General features: G+C 46.1%; 1 protein-coding gene across 9 annotated transcripts in view; it reads left to right on the top strand.

Annotated features, from left to right (window-relative positions):
* Positions 1-23,910, top strand: part of didum (dilute class unconventional myosin) — a 245,874-nt gene that overhangs the window by 22,688 nt on the left and 199,276 nt on the right. For 5 of the 9 annotated variants that reach the window (XM_071659555.1, XM_071659557.1, XM_071659550.1 and 2 more), the window contains exon 1: positions 613-768. The exons of the other annotated variants lie outside the window; for them this stretch is intronic. In XM_071659555.1, coding sequence (XP_071515656.1) covers positions 625-768 — 144 coding nt within the window. In that variant the 5' untranslated portion in view covers positions 613-624. Of the gene's footprint in view, positions 1-612; positions 769-23,910 lie in introns of those variants that run through there. 9 annotated transcript variants of the gene reach the window in all.

Raw genomic sequence — 23,910 nt, 5'->3', positions numbered from 1 at the left:
TACAATACTGTAAAGTCATATCCCGTTGTATACAAAGAAGGGAATTAGGTCATGCGAATGCTTATGGCTTGATCATGGTCAAGCTCAGACGGTGAGGGATTTAAAGGAGAGGGGGATCGAGCTAAGACGTTTGTCGTGCACCACTTCGCCCAGTTGTGGTGAGGTTGTGGCGGAAGACACGGGCCATCCCGCTTGCCAGGGGACACCTGAGAGCACACTTGATACGTCCACTTCACCAGGAACCTTGTCCAGGAGGTGGCCCCGCCTTGCAACCCACGTTTAGGGCATGATCTGCCTAAACTCTCCAGAGAGAGATAGTGAAAGAGAGTGAGAGCATCTCGGCCAACATAAATGAAGAACGTGATTCCTAAGCTAACTCGCTAAAGTGCCTTAGTATCCCCTCCACTCGAGTCGGCTGAATTGTAGGAGACATACGGTCAGAGGAAATATGAAAATGATATTGTAATATTCGTACTCGATGTCAGCCGGTTTGAAGATGAAGAATAAAAAGCCAGAACCATGAAGTGAAAGTGTGAAATATAGATAAAGATAGAGAAGGAGGACCTCCTGACCCCGTCGTGTTTGTATACCTCCTCCGATCGAGGAGAAGCCAAGCAGTAAGGTATGATGCCCATGGTCATCCGGCGAGTGGAGCCTTACTCAGGGGCGCAGCACCAGCGGCGGCCCTCCCTCAACCCCCTGGTCGAGCGCTACCGAATCTTGGGCGTAACCCTCCAGCATCCCTGTCACCGACACTACTACATGGCTGTAAGTACTCTTGTAACCTTCTGCCACAATATTGATGTTACTCCGGCAGCTGTACCTGTACACTGACACTACCCCGGCAACTATACGTATATACCGACACTACCCCGGCACCTATACGTATATACTGACACTACCCCGGCACCTATACGTATATACTGACACTACCCCGGCAACTATACGTATAAACTGACACCACCCCGGCACCTGTACGTATATACTGACACTACCCCGGCAACTATACGTATATACTGACACTCTCCCGGCACCTATACGTATATACTGACACTACCCCGGCAACTATACGTATATACTGACACTACCATGGCAACTGTACCTGTATACCGACACTACCCCTGCTACTATACCTGTATATTGACACTACCCCGGCAACAATACGTATATACTGACACTACCCTGGCAGCTGTACCTGTATACCGACACTACCCAGGCAACTATATCTGTATACCAACACTATCCCGGCAACTGTACCTGTATACTGACACTACCCCGGCAACTATATGTATATACTGACACTACCCTGGCAACTGTACCTATATACTGACACTACCCTGGCAATTATACTAGTAAACTGATACCCTTTGTGAATACGTTAGCACCAATACCAGTACCTGTAACCCCGACTCTCACACAGGTGACGTTACTCCAGAAGGTAAACCTTGAACGTAGATCTTGTCTGTCATGTCACTTGTACCAGCACATCACACGGGATCATAAGACGGACTGGTTTTATTACGGAGTTGTGGCGGGTCCCATTCATACTTTTGTGTGGATTTCATTCCTGTTCTCATGGTCGCTGGGTCGCGTGCATGGCGTGTGGTAGTCACCTTATTCCAAGGTCGGGCATAGGAAAGAATACTTTAATGATATTAGTATGATGATAAATCTTATCTTTCCACACAGTAGGTTGCTCGAGTTTGATCTTGTGGCTAATGAAGACTAAAGAAGGTCAGGGAAGTGATATGATTGTGGAAACTGGATAGAAATTAAGAATTTCTATGGAACCATCGATTGTGAAATGAAGTTCTGTAGCCATGATACAGATCACGTGTATCGGGGGAGGGGGTTTCTGTGAAATTTATCATTTGTAACATTTAACTTCTTGAGTCAAGGTTAATATATATATATATATATATATATATATATATATATATATATATATATATATATATATATATATATATATACATATTGGAAAGGATCACAATTTTGCGCGTGATCAAGATATTCTTATGAGTCCACGGGGACTCATAAGAATATATATATATATATATATATATATATATATATATATATATATATATATATATATATATATATGTATATATGTATATATATATAATATATATATATATATATATATATATATATATATATATATATATATATATATATATATTATCCTTGGTGATAGGGGAGAAAGAATACTTCCCACGTATTCCCTGCGAGTCGTAGAAGGCGACTAAAAGAGGAGGGAGCGAGAGGCTGGAAATCCTCCCCTCTCGTTTTTTAATCTTCCAAAAGAGGAACAGAGAAGGGGGCCAAGTGAGGATATTCCTTCAAAGGCTCTGTCCTTTGTTCTTAACGCTACCTCGCTAATGCGGGAAATGGCGAATGATGTGAAGAAGAAAAAAGAAATATATATATATATATATATATATATATATATATATATATATATATATATATATATAGATAGATAGATAGATAGATAGATAGATAGATAGATAGATATGCTTAGATGAAATATAACGAAAAAGCACAGCAGTTTCGAGATATGCTGTGGGTTAAAGAATAAGATATGGTTCAATGAAAGACCACAAAAAATGCATCGTAGTTTAGGGATGTACCGTGGAGGAGGTACAGGAGGCACTACAGCCAACCAGCATTATGCAGAGGAGGTATAAGGGAGCAAGGAATGGGCGTAGTAGGATGAGAGAGGAGGAAAAGAGACTGGAGAGAATATTTTGGACAGGATAAGGGATCCTCCAAAACTTTCCCGTAAGTCCATCAAAAGTGAATTTTCACGAGAAGAACAGCTAATTAGGCTAAAGGATTTAGAGGCAGGAGTTGATAAGGTTGAAGGGAAGATGTGTTAGGAGCTGCCTGGGAAGTTTGAAAGTGTTTTCACGGTGGGAAACGCCATAGCTCCAACGTCAGTTGCATGGAATGGCTGGCGAGGTCGTGGAAAACATTGAATTCTCAAGTAGCGACATAGGCAGACTGCTAAATGACCTTGAACCATGTGAGGGTCGTGGTGTTGACGAAGAGACTCCGTATGTACTATAGAAGTGTGCGGGTACAATAGACAGGCCGCTTAATGTGTTGGTTTAAGATTTAGATGGAGGAAGGGGAAGTGCCAAGAGCCAGTATCTTGTTACTTACCTTTTAAGTCTGAATTTTGTGTTGGGGAGATCTTGTTTAAGAGTCTTTGATCTTTGTGAAAATTTTTACACGTTGCGGGAAATAGGCCTTTTGATCATTTTAATGACCTTAAATGCTCATAATTTTTCCCGGAACTTTTGATCACTGGGGATGTGGGGAAGAGAGGCCGTTCTTTTATTTCAGGCGCTGACGCACACAACGGCAAACAAGTTAGAAAAAAAATGATTGTGAGAAATTGGTTATGGGAATATCTTGGTAATCCTTGCCACCAAGCTGCCTGAACTGACTCTTACAATATTACCAGACGATCCGTCATGCAGCGTGACCTGGTTGCAGCTTGGGTCGTGCCATTATAGCGTGTTCAAGGGATTGGAACGATTTCTTTTTTTTTTTTTTTCTTCCTAAACTCTTGTGAATAATTTGCAAGGAAAATGTAAGGGAGGTTAGCCACGTCCATGGTCTGCTGCTGGCACCAGACCTAGGTGGCTATGACGCGCGCTTGTCTGTCTGTCACCGAGAGACAGACTTTAACACAGGGTTGTGTATCACCAATACATACATAGTGTTTACTGGAGTATGTCTGGATATTTTATGGACTTTGATGGGGGTGAAAAAAAAAGATTTCCATCCGACGCTGATGATGTCGGTGTAACGTCATCCCGTCATCATGGCGCCCCGGTTTGTTGTTGGTCTGACGCACGAACAGATAAAGTTTACAAAAGGTTACGGTCGCATCAGATGATGACCAGACCTGCTCTAGTCCATCTTCAAGTGAAAGGTCGAAAAAATGGGTGGCCAACACGGCGGCAGCGACGGGGAGATAGATAGATAGATGGTGCGGTCGGATGCCGTGTTGCATGTCGGTCGGTCACAGCAGCACTTATCTCTGGTGATGACGCCTCAACGGTGAGGGCCGGCCGCGTCAGGTGCTGACGGCGTGTGGTCACTGTCACGTGAAGAGAATCACGTCAGGCTGAACTGTGACGTCACGCAAGCTAAACCACTAGAGCGTATTCTTGGTCAGCTGATGATTCCAGTTCGCGGTAAACATTTGCACCTTTCAGCACTGTCGGTTACTTTATTTACAACAGCTTGATGAAGATATTACCTGCTGTGCCATATATATATATATATATATATATATATATATATATATATATATATATATATATGTATATTATCCCTGGGGATAGGGGATTAAGAATACTTCCCACGTATTCCCTGCGTGTCGTAGAAGGCGACTAAAAGGGGAGGGGGGGGGGGGGCTGGAAATCCTCCCCTCTCGTTTTTTTTTTTAAATTTTCCAAAAGAAGGAACAAGGAACAGAGTGGGGCCAGGTGAGGATATTCCAAAAAAGGTCCAGTCCTCTGTTCTTAACGCTACCTCGCTAACGCGGGAAATGGCGGATAGTTTAAAAGAAAGAATATATATATATATATATATATATATATATATATATATATGTGTGTGTGTGTGTGTGTGTGTGTGTGTGTGTGTGCCTGCCCTCTCACCCGTAATTACCCTTGATGTAATTTTTATTTTTGACCACCTGAGTCAAAGACTTGCTCATGGTAACGGATTGAATTGAAAGCGAGTTAAAAGCAATTTAGGACGAGGATCTTCAAACGAAGGCGAAGGGAACTTATCTGGGATTTACTGTGAAAGAAATGCATTAGCGGCTAGGTGTATGCATGACCGCGTCCCTGGGGACTTTTTTTTGATGGTCGAGGTGATGCTGTAAGTGAAGATTAAGGCTAGTGGCTAGTTGCAGCAGGTGGGTGCGATGGGCTATTGGATAGAATAGGAGATGGGGTTGAAGTAGTGTCTAGTGCACGAGGTGGGGATAGGCTAGTGGTTAGGGGAGGGCGTTAGGACGGGGAGGGAAGGGGATGGGATCGTTGGGATGATAGAAGACCCGTCCATCACGCAAGCTTGACCTTAAGCACAACAGCATAACCCTTGAGCACGAACGGCACAATCCCTGAGCACGACGGCACGACCCTTGGGTTTGATGACCCGGCCTTTGACCTGGTGTTTCATTCGTATCATCGTAATGGAGAGGTCTGGTTGGGGGGATGTTATGGTGAAGGATAGTAGGATGGATCGTTATGAGTGTGAAGGAGAATATCATAGTGGATGAGGATGGATGTTGGGCAGGCTGGGTCTGGTTAATGTGGAAGATAGGAATGAGTGAGGGTGGGTGGTTAGTGGAGGGGTTGACGTAGGGGGTTTGTGGGAGGAGGATGGTGTGGGTCGGAGGAAAGATGCTGGAGTGTGGGCGGCTGTGAAGATGGGCTCAGAGTTGCGAGTTCGTGGAGAAAGTTACAGTGATGAGTTTGTGTAAGAAGTTGGTTTGGGAGAAGTAAGTGGAGAAGTTTGGGATGGGTGGCTGAGTGGGGTTAGTGGCAGGGAATGAGAGTGGGAGTTAGTGGAGAAGGTTAGGGAATCAGAAGAGGTAGTTAGGTGGCCTGAGGCTCGTACAGCATCGAGAGAATTGTCAGTCCCCGTATTGCAGTGTCAGCTTTGGGTGTCCACACTCACCCAGCACACTGCCTGACCACCAGGAGTGAGTCCACTCTCACCCAGCCTACTGTATAACCAGTAGCTCAGGTCCACTTTCACTCAGCCAACCCTAAGTAATGCTCCACCGTTGCGGTCCATCATTTTCCCTTAGTCCAGTCCTTTTTTCTTATTTTAAGATCTGACCAAAGTCTCACTTATATCAATGAGACAAGTGTTATATTTGTTCCAGAATGATAAAGAAAAAACTTATGAGTTCTTTAGTCAAGTAGGTTTATTGTGGCTCTTTACTCAAGGATACAACAGCTGGTATCTATACTTATTGGTGTATTCCTCGCCAGTTGGAGTAGGATTATTGGAACACAAGAGCTACTCATGTCTGCTCCTTCAGGTTGCAAGTGCAGTCATTCAGTGTTTGTCATTTTTGTTTACGGTTGTACGTCATGAACCTACTTCAGTCTTGATATCATCGTATTTCGAGGGTAATTGTTTTCCCTTGTATACTGAATAATCATGTAAATTTTTATCAGATTATTATTCAGTATACTGCAGCTCCGTTTTTTCGTTAATTTCCCAGCTTGTAGGTTGTCCTTCTGATGATGGAGTGTATTTTGATCAGGTGTCTGTGACATCTCGTGTTTGCAGACGTCTCGACAACGTAAACAGTTTTCAGAATTACAATGACATCTCCATCAGTAGATGTTCATGGTTTGTTTACGTCTAGTAGTCGAGCACGGACGTCGCAGGTTCGCCAGGCGAGGTTGAGTGTGAATATAGGTTGGGTGACTTGAGTTGTGACCCGTTTCATATTGGGATTATTTTGTTTGTGCTTCGGAAGGCTTGTGGTGTGGCTGTGGGTAGTTAACTAATGGTAGGTGAGCGCCAGGGTGGGTAATGTGGGTAAAATGTGGAGGGAAGTGAAACCAGGAGTGGGAACTTACGAGAGATGGTGAGGAGACCGTGAGATAGAAGTGGCTCTTCTGTGCCCTGGAGTGTGGTGGCGGCGTGACCAGGGATAACGAACGACCAGACCTGGGGTACCGGCCGGCACGTCTGGAGTGTGAGGACGCTGCCAGGAATATCCCTCACCTATATTAGTGCTGCTACTGTGTAGATTCACCATCGTATTAAGATCACGGCCGCCGTGTACACCTGCCGGGGAGCCTCCACACCCCTGACAGGTGGCAGACTGTGCTGGAATGGCGTAGATGCAGGCAGTGTGGGACCTCCTGTCGGCCGACAACGGTGAAAGAGTTCGTGACCTCCTTCGTCTGCAGTGTAAGTGCTAAGGAAGCCGGGAGTGCTTCGCCTCCTCTGCCGGCCGCAGGGAGGCAGGCAGACCGACGCACGTAACGTTCTTCCCTACCCGGCCCGTCATTGCACCTCACGCATACGCTGGGGTTGGCCCTACACGTCGTGAGTGAAACTTACCGCAGGCTCTCCTGGTGGCGGGTGAGGCAGTGACTGAGGGAGGCGCTGGTGGCATAGTAGCTCTCGCCCTGACAATGTTTGAGTTGGCATCGACAAGATATATTGATGGTGAGGGGAATTCTATTTTCATATATGAGATGATGATGGTGATAGTGAGATGGTGACCTCCCTACTCTACTGTGCTTATGTAAGTCGTTCTTTACGACGTGCAACTCGACCGTCGGTGCAGGCTTGGGTCGGCGCCGTCCTGTGCGTGTTGTGGCCGGAGCCGGATTCGGGTCCTGAGTGTCCGACCATTGTTGTGACCATCATGAACATTGTTCTTGTATTCGATGTTCTATAGATGTTCTTGTATTCGGTGTTCTATAGAACAAAGACAAACGTTGGTTGTTCGACTCCAACGTAAAGGATATTCTTCTTCCTGTTCTCTCTTCTTCTTCTTTCTTTTTGATGTGTGTTGGGTGAATAGTTCTTCCATCCCCATTCCCTCATCCTAGTCCAGGGTCACGTGGAAGATGACCTCTGGTCGTCCTTTTCTCACAACCCATGTAAGGAAGGGCGGGAGTCATCCAAGACTCAGCCTGGGGTCGCCTGCGTGGGATGCGTTTTACAGTTGACAACATCGGGAGTTGATTGAGGTATTGTTCTGTTTCCGAGTGGTCGATTGGTACGTAGGGCGTGGCTGGGTGATATGTAGGGTTGGCTGGATTATGGTTAGGTTGTGATGGCTTCCTCGCATAGTATGTATGTCTCAGTCCGCCTCAGTCGCACGAATTAAACTTCTTGGTCACCACCGCACTACCCTTGAGCACCTCAGTACGACCCTTGAACACGGAAGCTATAACTCTTTAGCGCCACGATACACCCATGAACACGAAGGTACAACCCTTGAACACGGAGTTACAACCCTTGAACACGAAGGTGCAACCCTTGAACACGAAGGTACAACCCTTGAACGCGAAGGTACAACCCTTGAACACGAAGGTGCAACCCTTGAACACGAAGATACAACCCTTGAACGCGAAGGTACAACCCTTGAACACGAAGGTACAACCCTTGAACACGAAGGCACAACCCTTGAACACGAAGGTACAACCCTTGAACGCGAAGGTACAACCCTTGAACACGAAGGTGCAACCCTTGAACACGAAGGTACAACCCTTGAACACGAAGGTACAACCCTTGAACACGAAGGTACAACCCTTGAACACGAAGGCGCAACCCTTGAACACGAAGGTACAACCCTTGAACACGAAGGTACAACCCTTGAACACGAAGGTACAACCCTTGAACACGAAGGTGCAACCCTTGAACACACACGAAGGTACAACCCTTGAACACGAAGGTACAAACCTTGAACATAACGGAACAGCCGTTGACCAGACCTGACTTGAAGGGTAATGTCAAAGGGTTTTACTTACGTGCCCAAGGGTTGTTAGGTCGTGCCCAAGGGACAATTGTTAGGTCGTGACCAAGGGTCGTAACCGTCGTGTTCAGTAGGCTAACAACCATACATTGTTGGGAAGTGATGCTGGATCAGCATTACCAAGGGGATCAACACGTTATCATTGCCACAGCAGGCTGCCTGGGCCTCACTGCAGGTCGTACACATTCTACTGCTTTCTCCTCTGGTGAGATGCTGGCTTGGGGGAGGGGAGGGGACGTGAGACGTGTTGTGGCCGCTCCACAACTGCCCGCCCCTCGCACCCGAGGCTCGTCCAGGAACAAGAAAATCCTTAAGATTGATGGAAACTCTCGTTGTGAACCCATTCTCTCTCTCTCTCTCTCTCTCTCTCTCTCACACACACACACACACATTTCTGTCTATTGTACAGCGTAAGTATTATCATTACATACACGCACACTCGCGAAATAATGTGTGGTTTGATGGGGAATGGGTCCGCATGTGTGTCTCCATGTTGGTGATGTTTCATATGTATATTTGTCATTGAACTACTACCATACATGGGGATAGGGGAGAAAGAATACTTCCCACGTATTCCCTGCGTGTCGTAGAAGGCAACTAAAAGGGGAGGGAGCGGGGGGCTGGAAATCCTCCCCTCTCATTTTTTTTTTTTTTTTTTTTTTTTTCTATTTTCCAAAAGAAGGAACAGAGAAGGGGCCAGGTGAGGATATTCCCTCAAAGGCCCAGTTCTCTGTTCTTAACGCTACCTCGCTAACGCGGGAAATGGCGAATAGTTTGAAAGAAAAAATATATATATATATGTATAACTATATTGAGCTTGATTATATACTCTTGTTACATGAATAGTCTAAACTTGGTGCGTTGCGGTGTGCTGTATGCTCATCGTGATCGGGGTGGGTCGGGTCAGGTACTGGAGGAAGTAACGAAGCAGAGGTCATGACTCGCTCAGAACTTTCTCCTATTTCCGTCCCTGCAGGTTCAGGTTCTGCCTGTGTGTGTGTGTGTGTGTGTGTGTGTATGCGCGCGCGCGCGCCGTGGTTGTATTTCCTTGTTTATGATACATAAAGTTCAGCATCAAAGCTGGAGAAGACAAAAGATTGTCTCTCCCCAGAGGTTTACGTAAGGCGCCCACAAAGTGCTTCTTTTCACCGCGCATCGTCCTTTTATTCACGGGGGCTGAGTCTCCTGCTATTGAACGCAGGATACGTATATATATATATATATATATATATATATATATATATATATATATATATATATATATATATACAGAGAGAGAGAGAGAGAGAGAGAGAGAGAGAGAGAGAGAGAGAGAGAGAGAGAGAGAGAGAGAGGTGCTACCGGACTCAACCCGCTCGAGGTTACACCGCGAGTGAAGAGTCACCTTTGGACTGGCTGCATCATAGGGAAGAACAGCCTCGTCAAAGAACTTCTCACTCTCAAAGTGGTTGACATTACCCTCCTACCGGATTGCAGGAGCCTCTCAGAAAGGTCGTGACTCTTTCGTACGAATTTGTTCCTGGGGTAATTATAAGTGGAATGAATCGGTATCCAAGGAACACTTTCATTAAAGGGGCTTTTAAAGTTGCAAGGCTGCGCTGCACATAGTATCAGGGACAGAATGGCTCCCTTTGAAGCGAGAAGTTCATTGACGAGACTTGGCTCAGTTTCGTCAGCTAAAGACGAGGCAGCCTCACCAAAGGTGACATTTCACTCACCGTGTATCTTCAAGCAGGCGGAGGCCGGTAACATCGCCATGTGTGTGTGTGTGTGTGTGGACAGGGGACTCTAGTTTCGCTGTATTATACACGGAGGTTAGAATGTGGATGTGAGCGAGTGAACCCATTTCTTCGTCTGCTTCTGGAGCTACCTCGCTGACGCGGGAAATGGCGCTACCTCGCAAACGCGGGAGACAGCAAAAAAAAAAAAAAAAAAAAAAATATATATATATATATATATATATATATATATATATATATATATATATATATATATATATATATATGTGTGTGTGTGTGTGTGTGTGTGTGTTTACAGCAATGGTGAGGTAAGAAAAGAGGTATGATAAACATAGCAACCACCACAATGAAGGTACTAGGAACAGAGTACCAGTTCCTGGTACAGAAACATTCTCGCACGGCTGGGTGAATGGCGAGTGAAGGTGAGAGGTGAGGTGAGTGAAGGTTGAGTGGTAGGTAAGAGTGAGAGGTGAAGTAGCCACAGACTGCGAAGAGTTCTCCAACCATCTGATGTGGTAAGTGTGGGAATGCTGCCACCCATCTGCCCTGATACACAAAGACCAGGTCGGCACACACACACACACACACACACACACAAACGAGTTGCTTCCCTCGCCTGACGAGGTAGCGTCAGGAGCAAACAAGCAATGGCCTCGTTTGTAGGCGTCATGTGTGATGTATTGAGAGCAGCCCTTACCATCCACAGCCAGGCCCTATATGCTGTTCCTTGGTTTGCCTTGACTACTTCATATGCCTTAATTCGGCTCATTGACAGCACGTCACCCTTGTTTACTACATTGAACGTATTGATTGACCTATCCCATTCACGCCTTTCACCCTCCTGAATTTTCAGCCCCTGATATCGCGAATCCTCCCTCCATCCATCCTTCCATCTCCCTCTCGGTTTCCCATTCCCCATTCCACCCTTCACCTATAACAAGTAGATGCTCTTAGTCTATCAGGGTTCGCTAATTCTGTCCAAATGTCCGGACCAAATCAAATGACCCCGGTCATCTCTCTCGGTCAAACAGCTTAGCTTGCATCCACATCTTTCTGTTACATTTCTTTCAAGACCATCCCGACCTCCCACTCCTTATTTTAATTTCCAACGCGTCCAATACTCTCATCCTTACAACACTGTCAGGACTGCTGCACCTTTTAACGTACCAGTATTTACCTCGACAAACACGGTTCCTTTCCCTACACAAACTCCTTATTGCACCCAAGACAATAGCCTCCCCTGTTCCGCCCGGTGAGTCACTTCAGCCCCCGTGGCTCCCTCCATCCGCTGCCACCGTCACTCTCAGGTACCTAGACTACTGCACTTCCTTCAGGGCCTCCTCCTCATTCCAACTCACACGTGGACTACCAGACCCCGTTTCATTTCCCTGTTGTACCTCATTTTTCTTAATATGGTTCCCATCTACTCCCAACTTTCTCCTGACACACACACACACACACACACACACACACACACACACCTAAACGGTCACCAACATCTGGAGTTTGCCGGCGGAGCCATGTCACCTGTTCACCAACAGGTTATCCTTAACCTCAAAACTCCGGCATGTGTTGTCCTTGCGTTTTTGACCTGACTCGAGGGTCGTACCGTCGTTCTCTCTGGGTCAAGTGGCCACTGTTACTGGCTGTGGTGCACATGTGTGGCGTGAGGTGGCGGTAGAGGGTATAGCGGAGCGTCGATATGGGACGATAGGGCTTATCTCGGTCCACCTGACTGACCAGCTGTTGACTCCCGCAGGTGGCGGTACTCGTGCCACCCTTGCACATGGTGGCGGGTGGTTGAGGGCAGGCTCAGTGGGCGTGAAGGTGTGGGTGTGTGGGTGTGTGTGGGGGGGTATTGGTGGGTGGTTTCTGGCGATGTTGGGTGTGTGTGTGTGGGGGTGTGTGGGGCAGAGAGGTGTGCTGGAGACTTAAATTTGTGAATGATGAGTGATGGTTGTCGCTGCTCTGCAGCTCATGCTGATGCAGCTGCTGTCTTCACGCTGCTGCTGTTGTTGTTGCTGCTGCTGCTGCCGATGCTGTCTTCATGCTGATGCTGTTGGTAGTAGTGCTGTCTTGCCTTTCTTGCCTTACCGCTGACTCTTTTGCTTTTTTCTTCTTGCTGATACTTGTCAGTCTTGTATACTTGAGCGTTGAGTGACTGCTTTTGGCGATACTTACGGATGTTACCGTTGTCCCATACTTATTCTTCCCCTCCTCCCTTCCAACGACTCCTGTGCTGCTCCTCCGTACTTTGCTGTTCTCAGCGGTACTTGCATCCAGCATTCACTGAGTCCGTTGTTGTTGCTGTGTTCGTTATGGTAGTAATGTTAGACTTGTTATATTGATGTTGTTTTTGTCGTTGTTTGTGGTGCTGCCCGATGTGACGGGTGAAGGACTTACCAAGTAATGTATTCCGTGAGGGGGGCCTTTGTGAGGGTTCCTGGTCCGCGGCTGCAAGGGATTACGGCGCATTGAGTGACGGGTCGAGTTGCAGGCTGGGTCACTAGGGGGACGGGGATGGTGCCAGCCAGCCACCCTCCACCCATGGGGTAATGGTAACCTAGGGGTGTTGACAGGGACGGGAAGTTGGCTTGGAAAATAATCGAGTAATAAAGAGGTGAACTGTTGTATGACATAGGCTGTGTTCATTCGTATATCACATACACACTCGATATATATATATATATATATATATATATATATATATATATATATATATATATATATATATATATATATAGGGGGTACCATCTTAAGATTAGATATTAAGGTCCTCGAGTTTCTGGTAGATAGGACGTGCAATGTTAATGTAACTTGCATTTCTTCTGAGATGGCTGTGCTGAGGCGCTGAAACAGGAAGTTGGTATTCATCTCATCCTAGGTTGACAAGATGAGTCAGGAGCCAAGGTCATTATAAGAATGAAAAGCATTCTAACCGCAAAGTCCCGGCGTCTTTGAATCAAGTGAAACAAAAAGGATACACTGGTTCCAGGGCCCCATATTTTGCCCTTGTTTCTGTTCCTTGACGCCTGCAGCACCACCTAGTTTTTTAGAGGCCCGCTTCAGCTTCATATCTCCCAAGGTGGAAGGAACTTTTCAGTCTCATGCGAGCTGCCTGCCCTTCTTCCTCACTACTTACCAGTTCCACCAGGCCTTAGGAGTCGAGTTTTCCTTGCAACAGGGCAGTTCGCAGCTGCAAAATTTCTTTAGATTATTTCGTTGTATTCAGTGTGCTTGGCATAACGTCCAGCATAACTCTTGCAACTCAAAAGCACTTTGACCATTCTGGGCAGCCACTTTCATGCTGTTGAATACGCCGGTGAATATTATGATGGTTAGGGGTGGCGAGGTTGAGGGCTATGGATTAAAATATGTGAGTGCCAGTGGTAAGAGTTTAGGGAAGGTCCACTGCGTGGAAGGCCCTTTACAGCTTGCAGCCAGTAGTATGGTCCATCATGGGTACGGCCGCGCTCCCCAGGATGAACCGCAAGGGGAGTTATCCCAGGCCCTGGCTGCTGAGATGAAGCCGGGATCATATTCACCTGTAGAGCTCCGCAGGGCTCCTGGGAGCGTTTCAGATACCAGATCGCTGGAGGCTACAGTGCAAGACAAGGAAGCTGCGATGGCGTTCTGGAAAGCGGTGCGGATCCCTTTACCCCTCCGTTTCAAGAGGAAAGGATGTTTTTGTATCCATTGGGAGTCGTATTGACGGAGGTTCATGGTCTCCTCAGATGTTGACAAGTGTTTCTTGACGTAAATGTATACAAGAAAACACTCGCACTTCCTTATATTTGTGTGTATACATAAGACTAAGATGGTATATATACAATATACGTATCAATATTACAGCCTAACAGGCAGTTTGTATATACCAGACACAGAGCATCACTCCAGCCTTACACACGTCCGGCAACCCATCCATAACCGTCTGTGTTAACGTTAATGGTGCCGCAGCTCCACCTTGGTCCACATGTGGACTTGCGTGGTAGAGGGGCAAGTGTAGAGGTGGGGAGATTGCGTCACCATTTTTCTTTAACGCTCTGTAAGCATAAAAATCCGTGTCTTCCAACAAGTTTGATCATTCTCACTTGGTTCGTCACACTACCGCTGTGTACATACATTGTGGTTTTCATTGAAAAATTGAATATCCTACCGCAGTGTCTTGTCCTTTGGTGGGCACTACACAAACAGGTCTCGCCCGCGCGCCCAACGACGCCCAGTGAGCGGCCGTTAGTGGATTTCACGGTTGGTCCTCTGGTGTCCGCATTCGACACCACCACCTTAAACAAAGGGTTCGTTCAGCTTGGTCTTAAGTTTGTTAGGAAGGGCTTTACCCAGCTGCCGGCAGTGTCCCCACAACCATGCAAGTCAGCATTGCAATATTGGGTTGGCCGGTGATGTACAGGGAAATTAGTCGTATTCTGAAGCGCAATAACTTTGACAAAGAACTTGGTGTACGGATCTTTACTAAAGAGGTTTGAATCATATAACAGTGAATAAACCGCATCTCAAGAAAGGGTTACAAACCCTCATTACAGAAGGAGGATTTTGCTCCTCACTGCAGCATTGGGGTTTTAACCTTCATTTTGAGGTCATTATTATTCATGTCATCCACTGCGAGTGGCGGGAGTCATCATAGGTTTCCCAGTAACTTGTCAACTTGCTGCCACAGCCAGTGTAAAAAATGAGACTGTGTCACTCGAGCGATGGCAAATTTAGGTATGTCAACGTGTCTGGAGGACATGAAATTTATCATTGTGTGCGATACTATTGTTGATAGTAACGTGGGTATGTGCCTCATTTTATGCACTTTTATATTACAATTTGAACAACACTTATAGAAGACATACATAGTATTTGTATGGATTATAGTTAGACAACATTTTTAGATTGTAAAGCGCAAAAATCAGGAGGAGAGAAAGTCTCAAACTTTGCAAGTTACAGAAGTTCCTTTTTGGTCAAGTTATAACTGCCGGTGCTTACTGCCACGAAAAATACCAGACTCTACCTGAATGGTGGTACTCTTAGGGCGGTAGAGGAACTTGTCTTTATTTACGGTGTCTGCATACCGATAGATTACGGTAGCCACGCCTTGTGAAAGTATATCACAACTTTATGTGTATGTTGTGTATGGCTGTACTTGGAAGATCAGAAAACGGGTAGGTGTTTGAATATGTACGTGGTCTCCATTCTGAATGGTTGCATAAGAGCGAATTCACTTACCGTAATCGGTTTGTCATATATACCGAAATTTTTTCGTCCGGAAGCCGTTCTTTAATTGCATTTACTTTGTCTGTCGACTCTCAAGTTCATTAGCAACGTCTTGTCTCCTCGTCTGCCTCCGAGGTGACCAAGGCAAGTCTCCGCATTGGTGTTCATGGTAGCGAGGAGCATATGTCTTCGGTAAGTTATGACCATCACGTCTTGAGGCGCGTGTGGGGCGCCGCCGTCCATCTTCACCGTCTGCCTGTGGTGGGTCAGCCTAAGATCCATAGGGTGGGCTACCCCTGCATATGCCATGGTGGTCCAGTCCATCACATGATGAGTCATGAGGTACTTCGTCAGATTCGTGGGGACACTGAATGTTCCCGAGACAGAGCGTCCAAAATATTGCTCTCTTTGACGCCGTACTCACTGGCAAGAATCCGTGTGTTCTCTGTCTGTCTTGCTCTTCGCCAGACTTAAGGATGTGTGAGCGTCCTCTCTGGGCGGGACCAGGGGTGACTGCACAGTCAAGGGAGCGTCGTATACTGGAATTCCGTGCGTCCCGTGCATTCGTGGAAAGGGCAGTAGGGAGGGTTGCTGCAGTAGGCATGTGCAGCATAACCTTTTCTCTGACAATTAGAATAGGTGGGTCTACTGCGTTAATTCATCAGACAGTCATTAGCAACCAATTAGTTATTGCATTTATTACAGACTGTTTGGGACCTGTGATCTTGTGATTTAGTAGTAGAATTGACCCTTACCCTAGCCAGGAATTCGGCTGTTGCCCTTATTTTACAATATGCACTTGTGCATTACCGTTTAGCATCCCTGCTTTATAAATAAGATCCATAAGGTATCTGTCTTTGGGGAGAAAAAAAGATCTTTAACGAGTTCTGCGACTAACATGTTAAATGACGACGTACGGATCAGGACTTGACTCTCTGTTGAATTTAATGTGAGTGTTCTTGTGGTATGTGATCCTCCTGCATAAGTAGCAACATTGGTCATTCGTATACAAGCTTGGACAGGAGAATCTCATGCCATCTTGAGGACGGGGGACTGAAGAGACACATACGAAATTGACGAGCACAACTCAGCATTGAGTTGAAGAGAAATGATAGCCAGCATAAGGTTTTAACAACATGCGATCGTGGGATTTTGCAGGTTGTATATATATATATATATATATATATATATATATATATATATATATATATATATATATATATATATATATACACAAACCTTCCAACAGCCAGGATCAAACACGGGAATGATGTGCCTGTGAATGTGGACAGCATACAAAAAGTTGCAAAGTTGTATAGTAGAGAAAGTTTGAGATAGCTCCCTCTCTTTACAGTAGAATAGTTGTCTCACACACACGCACACACACACACACACACACACACACACACACACACACACACACACACACACACACACACAAGGCTTTATCAGAGTTTATAATATGTTCTGGATGTAGTAGTAGGAACCATACAAGAAAGACCGACTCAAAGTCATTCTGGTAACATTTGGTCATACTGTTGAATTAATTTTTTTTTTTTTTGACATTTTATGTCTAAGATTACATTACATCCGAGGATTCATCAGTGATCTTTAGTACAGGTGGATTTCATCAAAATAGTTTTCCTCCTGTCGTAAGTATATGAGAGGCCTTAAGTCTTGCACTGGCTGCAAAACTTTTGCGCAAAGGCCGGCCTCCAAATCGATTCGAAACTTGGCTTCAGTGTGCCACAGGCAAGACACGTCCGAGATATTCATGGGATCCCATCCCTCAAAAAGAATCTTTTTATTTCATTTTAACCTCAGCAAAATGTCCGATAACCATCTGGATTTCTTTTTCTTTTTTCTTTCTCAGAAGTCGTCCCCTGGATATGAATGAGCTAGGGCGAGGGAGGGCATATCTTCATTTACCCCTTGGTCAGGCTTCTAGGATTCCTACTCCAAGATCTCGTTTTTTTTTTTTTTATCATCTTTAAACAAAGAGAATGGGAAATGATGTCGAGAGCGTGGGCTGAGCGGGTACTGGTTCGCACAGGGTGACGTGAACCTAGGAGAAAAAATATTACAGGTGTGGCTTGGCCAGCCTCTGGGTTCGCTGTGTTACTGATGGTTGAGCCCTTGAACTCGACGGTACGAATCGTCAGCGCAGCGGCACGACCCTTGGACGCGGCGGTATAACCCTTGGGTATGATTGCCTGGTCTCTGATCTGACCCTTAAAGTTCAGATTGAAGACCAGGGCATCTTACGTAAGGGTCGTACTGTCGAGCTTGAGTGGCTGAAAATGAATCGCCGTTGGACACTTTTGTCTCTCTCCTCCTCCTCCATAAGCGCCAGTAAGTTTAGTACGACCTTATTACCGCGATAACTCGTCAGTAGGCGAGTGCTGGTGTAGTCCAAGTGTCACACTCGTATGTAGGATGTGTTTAAGCTCACTGATGCCATCTGTCTCATCGTAAGTGTCGCCACAATGCTTCACCAGATCACAGCAACACTACCTTCTGTTGTGAGTGGTCATACCACAGCAAGACTTTATTCCCTTGTTCGTGTGTGAGTTTGTGGTGATTGGCTGTTAGCGAGTGGAGGGCCAAAGGAGCCTTGGACCTGGTCCATCTTAAAACAAGCCAGGTCGTGAAAGGTCGCCTGGTAGATAGTTATTGATCTCTTTCTTGCGGTTGGCGGAGGATAGCCAGCCCGTGCATGGAGCGAGGCTTCCTTCTAGCGTCTAGACATTACAAGAACATAGTGTAACCATTACGTGGTGTTTACAATTTTAGTGACTTGTTTAGTACTTCAAATCTCAGAGTATATTTCAGTGTTATTTACTGTTTTGATATTGTTGTTGACGTGTGTGTAGCGTAGAAGTTACTGGTGTTTTCTGCTATGTCCTACCAGTGATAAGGTAGGCAGTGATAGATGCAAGGATTGCTCCTTATCGCGCCAAGGTCACGTGTCTGAGTTCTAGGCGGGCGGCTTTAAACACTCTGGTGCCAGTGGCTGGGGGGTGAGGTTTGATGCTGCCTGGACCTGGTGACCCACAGTGGTAATGGTACGCCAGCCGGTCGGTCGGGCGGGCGGCGCTGGCTGGACTTGGTGACCCAAAGCGACCTTGTAACGGAGCGGCGCTGATGACCAGCAAGTGGCATCAACATTGCAGGTGCCGGACACCACACGCCCGCAGTAGCCGCCAGTCACCAGAGCGGCGGTGAACGCCTCGGTTATAATTGTCTTGTTGACTGAATATCAAACTTTTAACTCTTTTGTGGTTTAATGTGCGATGTCTATTGAATAATAATTTTTTTTTTCCAAAAGAAGGAACAGAGAAGGGGGCCAGGTGAGGATGTTCCCTCTAAGGCCCAGTCCTCTGTTCTTAACGCTACCTCGCTAATGCGGGAAATGGCGAATAGCATGAAGAAGATGAAGAATATATATATATATATATATATATATATATATATATATATATATATATATATACTTCGCAAGCAGGAAAATCCCAAGTAGGTGAAGCCTAAGAATAACATGACGGGAGAGGCAGTCGGGTCACCAGAAGGACGAGTGACTCACGCCCGCCTCCCCCAGCGTGTGATGGCGGGGTTGTGTCGGGGGCGCCGCACCGTCCCTGTAGGGTGTCCAGGGAAACTCGATATTGGTTGGGGGGAGTTGAGCCGACACCCCAGGTTTTACTTGGCCGGGGCACCACGCCACCCTCACTACCACCACAGACACTAATTCGATTTGCTGGCGTGTGCATGCGTGCCGTCCGTAACGCCATTAACATGCGAATGTTGGGGGGGAAGGGCTCCTGCTGGTTAAGGAAGCTTCCAGAACATTCTGTTGGTCAGGTCCGTCGATGGTTCGTTGTTACGGACTTCAAAGAAAAATTTTAACTTTTTTCAGGATATATATGTGTTCTTCCACGCGAAGCAGAAAATTCGCCTCGTTATTTTTTTCTTTCTTTTTTTTTTTATTCCCTCGAGCCCAGAGAGGAAAAGATGAAAACAGTCTGGGAATTTACTGGAACGTTGGGGTCGCGTGTGGAATGGCCGCGACGAATCAGTTTTCTCCTCCACACATTTGTGGAGTTACGTACCAGATTGGTTATAGATCCTTGGGGTTGAGTACGGATACACAACAGTGTTTGTGCGGGTGGGTGATGGCATTTCCGTTTACCCTTCGAGCGCGACGGTGTGACCCTTGAACACAAAAATAACCACCTTGGGCATCGTAACCTTAAGGTCAGGTCACACAGGCCACGGCATCATACCCAAGAGTGGTACCTCCGGGATCTTAAGATCTTACCGTCGCCGTGCTCATGGGGTGAATAATCTTGGAATGTCTCAGCATATAAAGGTGAGCCGGGCGGGGGGAGGGAGGGAAGAGCAACAGCGGGAGCCGTGTTCAGGTGGACAGGGTCATGTAAGTACCTGAGTATGAGGTAAGTACCGTGCAGGAGGGGGTGTTACTGTCGTACCTCAGTGGGAAGAGTTACCTGGTTAATGGTCACCCATAGTTTTGGTGACCGGAGGAAAATAGACTAATTATTATGACACGAGATGATGATTCCGGCATATGAAGATGGAGCAGTCAATATTCCCCTTACGAAACACAGGAAAAGTATTTCACCGATAACTATTATAATATGCGCCAACATCAGGCCTCTGGTTGTGGGTTCGCTCAACGGACCCGATCTCGACAGCACCTAGAAACAAACGTTTGTGTGTGTGTGTGGGTATGTGTGCACCACGGTCGGATGGACGCACGACGCACGGACGGTTGGTTACACGGGCATCATTGTGATCGCTCTGTCGATCTTGTGTGACTCAAGCAGAGGCAAAAACGGGGAAAGAAACGAGGGAGACCGAACGCCGCGGACAGGTCTGGCTGGGCTCTGGAGGAGAAGCCAGTGGTACCTCGCTCCGTCCCGAAAAGTTCCTGATGCGAGAAATAAGGAAATTGTTTTTATTTGTGCCAGTGTGAGCGGCTAATTTATTATGCATCTCTTGCTCATCTTGTCAGCGGTAGAGCTAAAGCAGTACAGAGGCCACACGAGAGAACCGTCTTACGTTTGGCAGCCCAGGAGGCCCAGTCCCAGTAGTTATCATCAGTCAACTTTAAAAAGTTGTGCGACGTGTGTCAGTACTGTACAGAGACAGTGGGTGTGATAGTTCCTTTGGGCGTAACAAATGGAAGTGACGGGAACAAAGTGGAAGAAAACAAGCTAGGGCGCGTGTCTTGCGCCTGAGAGTGCCAGTGCTCTCACCTTCCCATGGCCACTCGTGTCTGAGGGATTCCTCTGATTCGAATGATTTTCCTTTATATTTGTTTCTTGTCTTTCCTCTGTACAGGAGTACATACAGTTTAGAGCAGTCCATGCATTTGATAGGTTATACATTGCAACCAAACTGCTATTCTGTGCCTTCTCCCTGTTGGCCATCCCTGCCACTTTAGAGCGGGGGCGTTGGCTGACAGGCGGTGAATGAGGGCGACAGGACTGGTTCTTATCTCTGACGGGGTCCCCAATATTTTCTGGTGATCATATCTGCTTGACCTGACCCACCGTTCGGGTGGCTGCTGGCACCACTCTACGGGTTCTTATTGGCACTCTGGTGGTGGGAAAAAGTGCCTGGCAGTGGTTTTTACTGATTGCGTAGGGTGATGTTCGCTGAACCCCTGGACCACAACACAACAGCCCAGCTGCACCACACCTCTCCACTTGAGTATGATCAGGTCAGAGGCCCAGGCTATCACACCTGATGGACGTGCCGTCGCTCTCAACGATCGCACTATCGTTCCCAGGAGGTTAAAAAGGAAATCATTTTTACTTGACCTGTTTGCCGTTAGCTGCCTCTCAGGAATTATTGTGATATTAGTTCGTGCTGGCCTGTTGTTAAGGCGCAGGAGAGGTTACGCTTGTTCCCATGATTATATCCTCTACTGGACCATTATATAATTTGTGAGCTTCCTTGGGCTTCATGTTTTTGAGATGAGGCAACATCATCACCTTGTCTCCGTCATGCTGCCATTCTCCCCCCCCCCCCCCCCGGTGTAAACCTCTCCTCGCTGTTATGGTAATTTAGGTAAACGTCGGTGGGTTCCATCGGTAAATCATTAGTCCAGTGGGAGATCGAACACGGCCCCTCGCCTCCATGATGAACGGCGGTGTGGCTGTCCTCCCTCCCTCTATAGACGTAATCACATTTACGCGCTAATTTCAGTGTATATAAATGGATTTCTGCCAGAGTTGCTACTTTCCCAGATGAGTGTCAGTAGCTGTCTGTTTTTACGTACTTGATAGAGTTAATGGCGTTGTTCTTATGCCTTATGTCTCTCTGTGTTTCGTGTTTTTAACTTAAGTAGTCGAGTAAATGGCATGGGATCTCATCCACTTATGCATATAAGATATTTAACTCTCAACCCCTCGAGCGCGACGGTAGCGGCCCAACCCCTCGAGCACGAAGGCACGACTCAGAAGCACAGGGTCAGGTTTAAAGGCCAAGCCAGTCTTACCCGAGTGACGCGCTGTCGTGCTTCAAGAGCTTATGAAGGTCCTGGACGGCGTTGGATGCCTTCCAATTGCGTACATATTTAATGCATTTATGGATTTTTTTTTACATATTTATTACTGTAATTGGACTGGGTATCATCACTGAATATATTTGGATTCCAAGCAAATATGGTCAAAGGCATGATTAACTTTGTGAACGGAGCGAGTTCCATCGTTGGTTAGTTTCGTCCATGTTCAGCGTGTTGTGCCCTGCGTAGGTGGTGCGTGTTTACATGTGTGGTAGACATTTGACGACGCTCAGCTCAGCTGTATTGATTGTATCGAGTTTATATCTTATTCATATAAGTCGCACCTGCTAAGATTTGTATTTCATTTTCACCATATATAACCGTGAATAAAGAGCCCCACCATCTGTAAACCTTTTTATATGGTATATTAATGTAATGGGGATTTTTATAAGAAAAAATGCATATAGTGAGGGATACTAAGCCCAGTCATAGATGCGTCATTGTAAGGTTAATTCAGTGTGGTTGTTAGTGCTGAGAGGCGATCGGTGGTGTTGGTTGGCTACGTATCGCTGCAGGGCTGGAGCTCGACGAGCGCTGCAGGGCTGGAGACGAGCGATCTGGGAGGCCGCAAGGCTGCGGGTGTCCCGTGTCGGCCATCATTTTGAATTCTCGAGATAAGGTTCGCAACTCATGTTTTGGGGAATTTATTCGTGTTTGTGTGAGTTTGTGCACTGGTGAATGAAATTCGTGTGAGCTGAGAAAATTGTTGCATATTATACATGTGGATAAAAGGTGTTTACATCGATGTATTTTGTGAAAATTAAGAGTAAAGATGATTAAGATAATCAGACATTATTAGCGAAGTGATTCAAATCAACTTGCTGTGGTTCCCACTCATACAGGCCTACGGAGTCATGACAAAGTTCATGCCTCAGCCAAACGTGCATTTGGTAAAGATGAAGAGGCTGCTGTAAACATCATTGGGTTGACTGTCGGAAGCCTCAAAGTTGTTGTTACAAAGGAACTAACAAATCTCTTTGAAGCAGATAGACGATTACAGATAGGCACAGGGTGAAACATTTTCCATCACAGTGTACACAAATGTACAATAAAACACGTATGCTGAGAAAGTAATAAGATCAGCGGATTACGGGGAGTAGACTTTAGCTAGGCTTTAAGGAACTATAGCGTTTTGGGCTATCTGGAGATGTTTATAATGTGAATGGTAAATTTAGCATGTGGCCACCGAAGATTTGAACTTAAAACTAAAGTACTGTTTTTCAGGCTGTGAATAAAATAGTTTCAAGTAGTTTTAAAATAGATCTAAACAAACCTTTCAAAAACCCCCCCCCCCCAAAAAAAAAAGGCACAACTTAACGTTAATAACAAGCTACCTGAAAGTGTAAGATTGTATCCACTATTTGCATCTAGTTGGTAAACTCACTGTTTGACTCTTAGCTCATGCAGTGAACCAGTTTTCTACAAATATTGTAATAAGTATCTGCCCACTGGCGTCTGACAAAGACCCTTTGTGATCTCTGTAATCCTTTTGCGTCACGGCCCTCAGGTTGAGCGTTGGGGGACAATAAACTCGCTGCTGACAGCGACACAAATCATGGTAATGGATTATTAGATTATAAAGATTTCAATGTGTGGATGCGCTCTGAAAGAAAGTCTCCAGAATCAAGAATGTGTATGTATAGTCATGGAATTACGAGTCTTTTCCTCTTAAAAGTGTCCGTTATAATTGTGCTGTTGTGTCGCTAGATCTGATGACGCAGGCGATGAAGTCTTACTGTGCGAGTGGGTGCGTGGGTTGACGTACCCAAGGATGACGTGTCGTAGTATTACTAAGCCTGGGGAATGTTTGGAAGGTG

Source organism: Panulirus ornatus, chromosome 68 (assembly GCF_036320965.1).
Source record: "Panulirus ornatus isolate Po-2019 chromosome 68, ASM3632096v1, whole genome shotgun sequence".
NCBI lineage: Eukaryota > Metazoa > Arthropoda > Malacostraca > Decapoda > Palinuridae > Panulirus > Panulirus ornatus.
Note: the sequence above shows the minus strand (reverse complement) of the source record. Positions and strands in the feature narration are given on the sequence as shown.